The sequence below is a fragment of the Mandrillus leucophaeus genome, unplaced genomic scaffold (genome assembly GCF_000951045.1).
Source record: "Mandrillus leucophaeus isolate KB7577 unplaced genomic scaffold, Mleu.le_1.0 Scaffold2, whole genome shotgun sequence".
NCBI lineage: Eukaryota > Metazoa > Chordata > Mammalia > Primates > Cercopithecidae > Mandrillus > Mandrillus leucophaeus.
The window spans coordinates 982468-993388 of record NW_012102031.1 but is presented as its reverse complement, the minus strand read 5'-3'; the positions used below and the strand labels follow the sequence as shown (position 1 = coordinate 993388).

The 10921-nt window shown below is 46.7% G+C and overlaps 2 protein-coding genes across 6 annotated transcripts in view; one reads left to right on the top strand and one right to left on the bottom strand.

Moving 5' to 3' along the window:
* DESI1 (desumoylating isopeptidase 1) overlaps positions 1-5952 on the bottom strand; it is a 31185-nt gene extending 25233 nt beyond the window's left edge. For both annotated transcript variants that reach the window (XM_011978768.1, XM_011978767.1), the window contains exon 1: positions 5646-5952. In XM_011978768.1, the coding sequence (XP_011834158.1) occupies positions 5646-5733 (88 nt within the window). In that variant the 5' untranslated portion in view covers positions 5734-5952. The remainder of the gene's footprint in view (positions 1-5645) is intronic.
* Positions 5953-6018: 66 nt separating this feature from the next.
* Positions 6019-10921, top strand: part of XRCC6 (X-ray repair complementing defective repair in Chinese hamster cells 6) — a 37880-nt gene continuing 32977 nt past the window's right edge. For 2 of the 4 annotated variants that reach the window (XM_011978766.1, XM_011978765.1), the window contains exons 1-2: positions 6055-6225; positions 6870-6966. In XM_011978766.1, coding sequence (XP_011834156.1) covers positions 6922-6966 — 45 coding nt within the window. In that variant the 5' untranslated portion in view covers positions 6055-6225; positions 6870-6921. Of the gene's footprint in view, positions 6295-6869; positions 6967-10921 lie in introns of all 4 variants that reach the window. The other 2 variants (XM_011978763.1, XM_011978764.1) reach the window with 2 other exon arrangements.

The following is a 10921-nucleotide window of genomic DNA, read 5'->3' as shown; positions in this document are numbered from 1 at the left end:
AGCGAGACTCTGTCTCAAAAGGAAAAAAAAAGAAAATTTATAAAAGCAGAATCACGCAGGGCCTTGTAAGTCATATTCCTTTCCATTTTGCCTTAAAGAAATGGCATGATTATTAAATTAATTCATTAGATGAGTATAAAACAGTTCACACAGTGAATAACAAAAATCTAAAACAAAGCACAATAGATGGCATTAAAACATAAAAAACCTCTCTCAGATTTGAATAAATTTTACTTAATCTTCAAGCTTAAGTTCAAGTCTCAATCATTTCTATAATCAATACTTACTGAACACCTGCTCCAACAGGCCACTGGGGACATAAAGGAAGGGGACAGAGTCCTTGCCCTCCAGGAGCTTCAGGCTCTTGCCGAAACCTTTCTGACATGCCCAGCTCACCATAGCCTCTCTTATTTCAAGGCCTAACATAGTTGCTGCACCACTCACTCACTTTGGCACCTAATCATAATCTGTTTTATATTGTTATCAAATGTTATATGTGTATATTCATTATTTAAAGGAAAATAATATTTTAAGAAAAACTCCTGGGCTGGGCATGGTGGTTCATGCCTGTTCTTTGGGAGTGGGGTTTGTCAGCACTTTGGGAGGCTAAGGCGGGTGGATCACCTGAGGTCAGGAGTTCGAGACCAGTCGGACCAACATGGTGAAACCCAGTCTCTATTAAAAATACAAAAATTAGCTGGGCATGGTGGCACATGTCTGTAATCCCAGCTCCTTGGGAGGCTGAGGCAGGAGAAGTGCTTGAACCCAGGAGGTGGAGGTTGCTGAGCCGAGATCATGCCATTGCACTCCAGCCTGGGCAACAAGAGTGACATTCTATCTCAAAAAAGAAAAACTCCTGGCCGGGCACGGTGGCTCACACCTGTAATCCCAGCACTTTGGGAGGCCGAGGCGGGTGGATCACCAGGTCAGGAGATCAAGATCATCCTGGCTAACACGGTGAAATCCCATTTCTACTAAAAATACAAAAAATTAGCCAGGCGTGGTGGTGCGCACCTGTAGTCCCAGCTACTCGGAGGCTGAGGCAGGAGAATGGCGTGAACCGGGAGGCGGAGCTTGCAGTGAGCCAAGATTGTTCCAGTGCACTCCAGCCTGGGCAACAAAGCAAGACTCCATCTCGGAAAAAAAAAAAAAGAAAGAAAAACTCCTGGAGGACAGAGTTCACATCACATCTTTTATTTCATTACTATTTGTACTACAAAATGAAGTAAAGAATTGAGTATAGAGTAAAATCTCTAATATTCATTAGAATGCATTCTGCCAAGAAATGTATATATTCTATGCCTCCAAATCTTTAAATCTGAAAAGAGTTTTGAAATGGGCTTATAAAGAAAAATAAACGTGATGGATGCACACGAAACTTGAGATCAGAAAATAATCAACGAATATGAAGTACTTCTTACCACAATTAAAACACACACACACACACGCACACACACTTCTGTATGTACTCTGGCACAAAAAGAGGTCAAGCAATTTAAAGAGCAGCCAAAATTATTAAGAGGAGGAACTGAAGGACAATTATAATAGTTAATTATCTTAGGCAATCGGTGACTATGAAAAAAACGTGCAATCAGGCTATCTGATCAATTAGAACGCTAAGGATAATTCTGGGACCATTTTTCATGGTGAATGAAGAACTATAGAACAGTAACGCCTTCACGTGAGGCAATTCCAGGAGGCTGAAAACAGGACAGGGTAAAACTATGGAATTTACATTGCTTCAGGAAAGGGGAATTACCTTGGGCTTTATCTAGTGCAATCCTAAACTGCGTAGAGCTAGATTAGGTCTCCCAATGGAGAACTGACATAACTGAAGCCTGAGAGGGTACTGCGGATGAGATCACACGGATTTAATCTGAGAAAATGGAGGCTAAGAGGCATGATCATAAATCTAGATTGTAAGTGCCACATACACATTGAACCCAGCTTTTTTTCTCATCCAAACTTGAAACATTTGGCAAAGAATGCCTTTACAAACTTCAGGAAGGCATCTACTTTACTTCATTTATAAAGGAACATATTACACATTAGAGGTGGTATCTCAAAATGACTGAGAACGCGAGCTCTGGAAGTCAGACTGCCTGTGTTCATAACCCAGCTCTACCACCTAGCAGTTCTGTGACCTGGGGCAAATTCCTTAATACTCTACTTCTTGGGTTCCTCAATGGAGAAAATGGAGGCAATAACAGGACCTATCTCACAAAGCTGTGGTGAAGATTACAATGCATGCAAAGTACTCAGAAAAAAGGGTCTGACACAAGGTAAGCTCTCAATAAATACTGGCTATTAATATACTTCTAGAATTCATCATAGAAATCAGGAAACAAATTGATTTTTTAAAGGTTCAAATATATTTAGGAATGGGAAATCAATATATGGCTACTTATAGAACTGGGACATACCCAACTTCAAGACTAGTGATATCTGAATGGGATGAACCAGTAAGACCATGCCTATTTTCCTTAAGTTTTCAACTCTAGAAAGTAATGCCTACTAGCTTTGCTAACTCTTTCTTCATTAATTTTGCAAAAGTTTTAAAAGCAATATGGAAAAAAAAGGTAGAAAATAAAGAAGTAGATTAGCAGACAAGGTGATTTCCTCAGATCAGAATCTGATGTGCCAAATGGGTGATGTTCCCATGATTGGCTGAGGTCTTCTAGGACTTCGCATCTTTATAAAAGGGTGGGGAGTGGGGAGGAGGCAGGTCTATTACTCCACCTTCAGTTATGGCACTTTCCCTTTCACCCACTACACTCCACAAAGGCCTTCTTTCAGTTCCAGTATCAGGCCAGACTCTTTCCTGTCTCAGGGCTTTGGCAGGTTGATCTGTCTCCTACCTGGAACACTGTAACTCCCTTATTACCTTCCTGTGGCTAATTCTTCCTCATCCTAAATTCCCAGTATCAAAGTTACTACACTTGATACCCTTATTTAAAATTCGTCTCTTGGCTGGGTGCAGTGGCTCACACCTGTAATCCTAGCACTTTGGGAGGCTGAGGTGGGAGGATCACATGAGGTCAGGAGTTCAAGACCAGCCTGGCAAACATGGCGAAACCCTGTCTCTACTAAAAATATAAAAATTAGCCGGGTGTGGTGGCGTGCACCTGTAATTCCAGCTACTCTGGAGGCTGAGGCAGGAGAATCACTTGAATCTGGGAGGCAGAGGTTGCAGTGAGCTGAGATCACACCACTGTACTCCAGCCTGGGCAACAGAGCAAGACTCATCTCAAAAAAAAAAAAAAAAAGGTCTCTCTTGTTATTTTCTATCACAGCACCCAGTGTGCTTCTGGTGCAGAAGGCACTTATGCAATTTGTAACTAATTATTTGCTTATGTATTTATTTTTAATGTCTCCCCCATTAGACAGCTCCATGATGGCAAAGAGTATCTTTGTTCATTGTATCAACCTCATTTACCTTAACACGTTGACTAGCATAGAGCGGACGCTCAATGAACATCTGCTGATCTGCTGAATGAATGAAATAATGACTCCTAAGGCCCCTTTCAGCTGCCCAATAATTATTAGGTAATAGGATAAAAAATACCCAGTGTAAAGGGGGAGGCTTTTACTTGGGGTATAGGAAATATTTGATTCTTCACTATGATAAAAAAACAAGCAACTAAATAGCTCCATTCCAAGAAGTTTAGTTAAAACTTGACTGATGTGGGCCGGGCGTGGTGGCTCACACCTGTAATCCCAGCACTTTGGAAGGCTGAGGCGGGTGGATCACAAAGTCAGGAGATCAAGACCATCCTGGCTAACAAGGTGAAACCCCATCTCTACTAAAAATACAAAAAATTAGCCAGGCGTGGCGGCGGGCCCCTGCAGTCCCATCTACTCCGGAGGCTGAGGCAGGAGAATGGCGTGAACCCGGGAGGCGGAGCTTGCAGCGAGCAGAGATCGCGCCACTGCACTCCAGCCTGGACGACAGAGCGAGACTCCGTCTCAAAAAAAACAAAACAAAACTTGACTGATGTAATCTATTAATGAGTAACAGCTTCCTCAATGACTTTGTTAAGTTTTGCTTTCAGATGTGCCTTATCATTTTAACAACTGGTTATCTAGGCCCAAACCCCTGTTAAATAATGGGTTGGCTACATAAGAATTAGTCGATAAGCTCATTAAAAATACAGATTTTTGGACCAAAACTCCAGGAGATTGATTTAGTATTTGTGAAGTAAAGCTCTAGAATCGATATAATTAAAACTTTTCTCATTTTAAATAGATATTGTGTGTATGTCGTACACAGGTCTAGAGGTTAGAAACAGTGTATAGCAAAGCTTCTCTTCTACTCCTGTTTTCCTGGCATAAAGTTCCCCTTTCCATAAGCTACTGCTGTTACCAATTTCTTGTGTATCCTTTCGGATAATTATTTGCCTATGCAAGCACATATATATCCTCTGATTTACATATTTAAAGAGCTGTTCTACTCTTGTTTTTTCTAATCTCATTTAACAATATATGTTGGAAATGAAAGTATCTGCATTTTAAACAAGCACCCTAGATGATTTTGATGTGAAGCCAAATATAGAAACAACTCACAGGCCCACGGTTGTGAGATTAAGTTCAATTCACTACAACATATTAGAAACTCAAGGACATTGAAAGATGCTCTCAGAAGTAGCCTTGCTTACTTGACCTCTGCCCCCTCATCTTACACAGATGAACTAAATAATTCGCCAATGTCTCCACAAAAACCAGGAAAAATTAGCCATTCAAATGGATGCTGTCAAAGCTTCAATTTTCAATTATTGGAATTCTTTCCTGCTCATGATTACCCGAAGTTACAAACTTGACAATTCCTGTGTTACACAAGACATTCCTGTATTTTAAGTTGAAATGAGGTGTGATCGTCACTGAATGAGGGCTGGTTTTTCTCCTGCCAGTTAGGTAGTTTAACGGAGCACAACCGAAATACTTTCTTTACTAATCCTTATTCACACAACCTCATCCAAACTTCCCCCAAAACTGCTTTCTTGCCATTTGAGCAAAAGCAATTAACTTAGAAACTGTGGGGAGAAGATTGCTTGGTGAATTCTGGAGTTCGGGGCTCCTCTTGTCCTGACTTGACCTACCTAGGGGGGGTTCCCTAGGCAGCTCTATCTCCCCCATCCCACCTACCCGCCGGACTGCATAGGGAGTTTACTTTTGGCACTGAGGCAAGGTTCTCCGAAGGCCACCCAACCTCCGCAGTGTCTCTGTCACCACGAGGGGCACCGCGCGGCAGGCATCCTCACCTTTCCCACACCGCGCCAAGGAGGCAGGAGTGCACCAGCCTACCCGAGCGAGGCAGGGAACCCGCTGGGATCCAGCGCTGGTTTACTCCACACCCCCGTCGAAGGGGCTCTCGAGGGTTCGGTTTCTGCCCGAGCCCCCTGAAAGGTGGAGGAATGACTCCTCCATCCCTTCCCCTTGAATTCAAACGTGAGGATGGTATCTGCGAGGCTAAAGCGGGGCTCAGAGGGCCTAAACCTCAGACCACTCTCTTCTCCACTCGGCTTTTCTTCCATCCTCTGGGCCATGTGTCTCCCCGTGAGTGGTGGCCCAAGTCTCCCCACCTCGGCCAGCCGCCACCCTCTGGCCTGGCTCCCGCCCTCCTGCCCACCTGGCCCCTTCCCCCTCACCCAGCATGATGGGGCTGAGCCGCCGGGCCAGGCCCTTGGACAGGTCGTACACGTAGAGCTTCACCGGATAGAGATTCGGCGGCTCCATTGGGACCCGTGGCGACGGCGGCCACGACGGCCCTCGGGCACCCGGCAGCGACTTGGACCTTCCCGTACCCGACGGGGGTGGGAAGCGGAGGGGGGGGGGACCGAGCCCGGGCCCGGGCTGAGGGGTGGGGGAGAGGCCGCCCTGCGCTGCTCGCGCCCCCACACCCGCTACCGGCAACGACTACTGTGAGGTGACAGAGAGCGGACAGGGAGGGCCCACACGGAAGAGGGGGCGGGGGCAGGCACGCACTTTTGCGCATGTGCTTATTGTCCTGACGTACGGCGGGGGCGTGGCTTTGCAGAAGTGGGCGGGGCTCTCTGATTTCGTCAGGGACGCAGGTAGAAGCTGGTTGGGGAGCGTGCGTGCCAGCCTGACGCGAATAGTGCGCACATGCGTGATGACGTAGGGGGCGTTGATTGGGACCAAGAACAGGGCCCGCGCATGCGTGGATTCTCGTCTTCTGTCCAAGTTGGTCGCTTCTCTGCGCCAAAGGTAAGCGGGCCGTTACCCATTTGTGTTGTTCGCCAGCGAGGCCTGGCCTCGTCCCGCTTCGCCCGCTCGGTGTCGCGCGCCCCCATAGCCTTGCTAGAGGGTTACAGTTAGCCTTAAGTGTGCGAATCCGAGGGGTAGCGACAGACTCGAGACCACGCTCCTTCCTCCCGAAGGAGGCGGCACCTCGCGTTTGAGGCCCGCCTGCGTTTGAGGCCCTCCTGCGCTTGCGGCCTGCCTGCACTTGAGGCCCGTCTGCCTTTGAGACCTCATTGGGCGTGATTGAGGAATTTGGGGAGGTTTTGGGGCGGTATTGAGGACGAGGGGGTCCGTTAGTGAGCACAGAATTCCGAAGCGGGAATCCTTCATCGTCTAAATGGCGCCGGGGGCGGGACCTCCGGCATCTGGCTTCCGCGGGCCGCCGCGGGCCCTGAAACGTGAGGGATAGCTGAGATGAGGCTATTATTGGGATGGCCCCCATGCGTATTTACATGCAGTGCGACTGCCGAGCTTTCGAGGCGGCAGGATTTACCGTCCACGTTCCTCACTACTAACCAAGCTTTTAGAACAGATCTCACGAGAACCTAGAGGTCGATATTTTTTCGGTTTAAATTTGCCTGTTACTGACTTTCACGTCTTTCGCCTAGTGAGCAGTAGCCAACATGTCAGGGTGGGAGTCATATTACAAAACCGAGGGCGATGAAGAAGCAGAAGAAGAACAAGAAGAGAACCTTGAAGCAAGTGGTAAGTGACTTCAGCATGTAGTGCCATTCGGTGTGTGGAAGAAAGACCTTCCCTGCCCATCTCTGCTGGGTGGACTTTTCTGTTTGATGGCATGCCCTTCTCCTCCCAGATAATTCTGAAGTTCTTTTTTTCCTTTGAACTTTGCAGAACTACCCTAGGCTCTTATATTCAGATCCTACTCTAGTCTGCCCTAAGTTTTTTCTGGACACTGGTAGTTTGACATCTTTTGGGCCCTGATAAATGGCCATGACCATGAGTATTTTTTGTCATCTTAAGTGGTTCAGGTGAGACCCTTCTCATCCAGGAAAGTAGTTTTACCATTGCAGGACCTCAGTGTAAAAATGCCCCCACCCTACAATTACTACCCCAACCAAAGAATAAATGCAAGCAACACAGTTACAGGAAAGCGATTGATGCTTTCAATGTAGCCTCCATGTTTGGGAGTGTTATGTTCAGGCAACGCAGTAACACAGTAGAACAAAGGAAGAGAAATAGGGGTACATGTAATCTTCATACTGGTTAATTTAACTCCTGGGTAGACGATTTTTGAATTTTTTTTTTTTTTTTTTTTGAGATAGAGTCTTGCTCTGTCATTCAGGCTGAAGTGCAGTGGCGCAATCTCGGCTCACTGCAACCTCCGCTCCCCAGGTTCAAGCGGTTCTCCTGCTTCAGCCTCCCAAGTAGCTGGGATTACAGGCGCGCTATAATTTTTGTACTTTTAGTAGAGACGGGGTTTCACCGTCTTGGCTGGGCTGGTCTTGTGATCCACCGTCCTCGGCCTCCCAAAATGCTGGGATTACAGGCGTGAGCCACCGCGTCCGGCCAAAATTTTGAATGTTTTTATAAAAAGTGAGAAACGCCAGGCGCGGTGTCTCAAGACTAATTCCAGCACTTTGGGAGGCCGAGGCGGGCGGATCACGAGGTCAGGAGATCGAGACCATCCTGGCTAACACGGTGAAACCCTGTCTCTACTAAAAAAAAAACAAATAATTAACCGGGCATGGTGGCAAGCACCTGTAGTCCCAGCTACTACGAGGCTGAGGCAGGAGAATGGTGCGAACCCGGGAGGCGGAGCTTGTAGTGAGCCGAGATGGCGCCACTGCACTCCAGCCCCGGCGACAGAGCAAGACTCTGTCTCAAAAAAAAAAAAAAAAAAGGAAACGTGGGCAATATATAAAAAATTAAAAAATTTGCCATAATCTGTATAATCTACCACCCTAACACAACTGCTACCAGCATTTTGACATTTTTGTATTTTTCCTTCAAGTATCTTTCAATCTTTATTTCCTAAGAAAATATATATCTTTTTTAATTTTTTGATAGAGACAGGCTGGAGTGCAGTGGTGAGATCATCATAGCTCCCTATAACCTCAAACTCCCGGGCTCAACTGATCCTCCTGCTTCAGCTATCTCAGTAGCTGGTACTAAAGTGCCACCAACTCCCAATAATTTTTTAGTTTTTTGTAGAGACAGGGTCTTGCTATGTTGATCAGGCTAGTCTCAAACTCCTGGCCTCAAGCGATTCCCCCCCAGCCTTGGCCTCCCAGAGTTCTAGGTTTATAGTCATGAGCCTCTATGTCCAGCCTGTATCTGATTTCTTGTGTTGTTGTAACGATGGTGCATATACATTTTTGCCATTTTAATTTACACCAGTCTTCCAAATACAATTTTAAACAAATGTACATAATTTTGTGTTCTACCTTTTTTTCTTATTGTTGTAGCATGGATATATCTTTCCTTGCAAGTACATGTATTTAATCTCTATAACTCCTTTTATTTATTTATTTATTTACTGAGACAGAGTCTCGCTCTGTTGCCGAGGCTGGAGTGCAGTGGCTCAATCTCGGCTCACTGCAACCTCCGCCACCCCGGTTCAAGCTATTCTCCCATCTCAGCCTCCCGAGCAGCTGGGAACACAGGCATGTGCACCACCACACCCGGCTAATTTTTGTATTTTTGGTAGAGACAGTGTTTCGCCATGTTGGCCAGGCTGGTCTTGAACTCCTGGCCTTAGGTGATTCGCCCACCTCGGCCTCTCAAAGTGCTGGGATTACAGGTGTAAGCAACCGTGCCTGGCCTATAGCTCATTTTAAATGTACCACAATTTGGCTGGGTGTGGTGGCTCACGTCTGTAATCCCAACACTTTGGGAGCAGATCACCTGAAGTCAGGGGTTAAAGACCAGCCTGGCCAACATGGCAAAACGCCGTCTCTACTAAAAAATGCAAAAATTAGTTGAGTCTGTGGTGACATGCACCTGTAGCCTCAACTGCTTAGGAGACTGAGGCACAGAAATTGCTTGAACCCGGGAGGCAGAGGCTACAGTGAACCAAGATTGCAACACTGCATTCCAGCCTGGGCGACAGAGTGAAACCCTGTCTCAAAAAAATAAAACGGGCCGGGCGTGGTGGCTCAGGTCTATAATCCCAGCACTTTGGGAGGCTGAGGTGGGTGGATCACGAGGTCAGGAGATCGAGACCATCCTGACTAACATGGTGAAACCCTGTCTCTACTAAAAAAATACAAAAAATTAGCCAGGTGTGGTGGCAGGTGCCTGTAGTCCCAACTACTCTGGAGGCTGAGGCAGGAGAATGGCATGAACCCGGGAGGCGGAGCTTGCAGTGAGCCGAGATCGCTTCACTGCACTCCAGTCTGGGCGACAGCAAGATTCCGTCTCAAAAAAATAAAAATAAAATAAACCAGGCATGGTGGCTTATGCCTGTAATCCTGACACTTTGGGAGGCCAAGGCGGGTGGATCACCTGAAGTCAGGAGTTTGAGACCAGCCTGACCAACATGGTGAAACCCCATCTCTACTAAATGCAGAAAATTAGCTGGGCATGGTGGCACGTGCCTGTAATCCCAGTTACTTGGAGATAACCAGACGTTATATACCTTTTTAGGAAAAAACACGTTACTTACGATAGAGTCATGCTGAAGAAAGAAAACCTGAATCTGATTAAGCCTCTCTAGGTCCTTAGTAGGAAGGACAGAGGACTATGTTAATCTGCACCAAAAGAGGTCAATCAGCAGGCCCGGCAAGGTGGCTCATGCCTGTAATCCCAATACTTTGGGAGGCCGCGGCAGAGGATCGATCAAGCCCAGAAGTTCAAGGCTGCAGTAAGCTATGATTGCGCCACTGTGTTCCAGCCTGTGTGAGAGAACAAGACTCTGTTTCTAAAATGATTAATTCATTAATTTTATTTATTTATTTGAGATGGAGTCTCTGTCGTCAGGCTGGAGTGCAGTGGTGTAGTCTTGGCTCGCTGCAACCTCTGCCTCCTGGGTTCAAGCGATTCTCCTGCCTCAGCCTCCCTAGTAGCTGGAATTACAGGCATGCGCCACCACACAGCTAGTTTTTATATTTTTAGTAGAGATGGGGTTTCACCATGTTGTCCAGGATGGTCTCAATCTCGACTTCGTGATCTACATGCCTCGGCCTCCTGAGGTGCTGGGATTATAGGCATGAGCCACCATGCCCTGCCATTTATTTATTTTTATTTTTTTTGAAACAGGGTCTCACTGTGTCACCCAAACTGGAGTGCAGTGGCGCAGTCTTGGCTCACTGCAGCCTCCGCATCCCAGGTTCAAGCAATTCTCCCACCTCAGCCTCTCTAGTTACAGGCATGTGCCACCACACACAGCTAGTTTTTGTATTTTTAGTAGAGATGGGGTTTCACTGTGTTGTCCCGAATGGTCTCAATCTTTTGTCCTCATGATCCACACGCCTTGGCCTCCCAAAGTGCTGGGATTATAGGCGTGAGCCACTGTGCCTGGCCAAAATAATTATTTATTTATTTTTGAGACGTAGTCTTGCTCTGTGGCCCAGGCTGGAGAGTAGTGGTGTGATCTCTGCTCACTGCAACCTCTGCCTCCTGGGTTCAAGTGATTCTCCTGCCTCAGCCTCTCGATTAGCTGGGATTACAGGTGGGCACCACCATGCCTGGCTAATTTTTT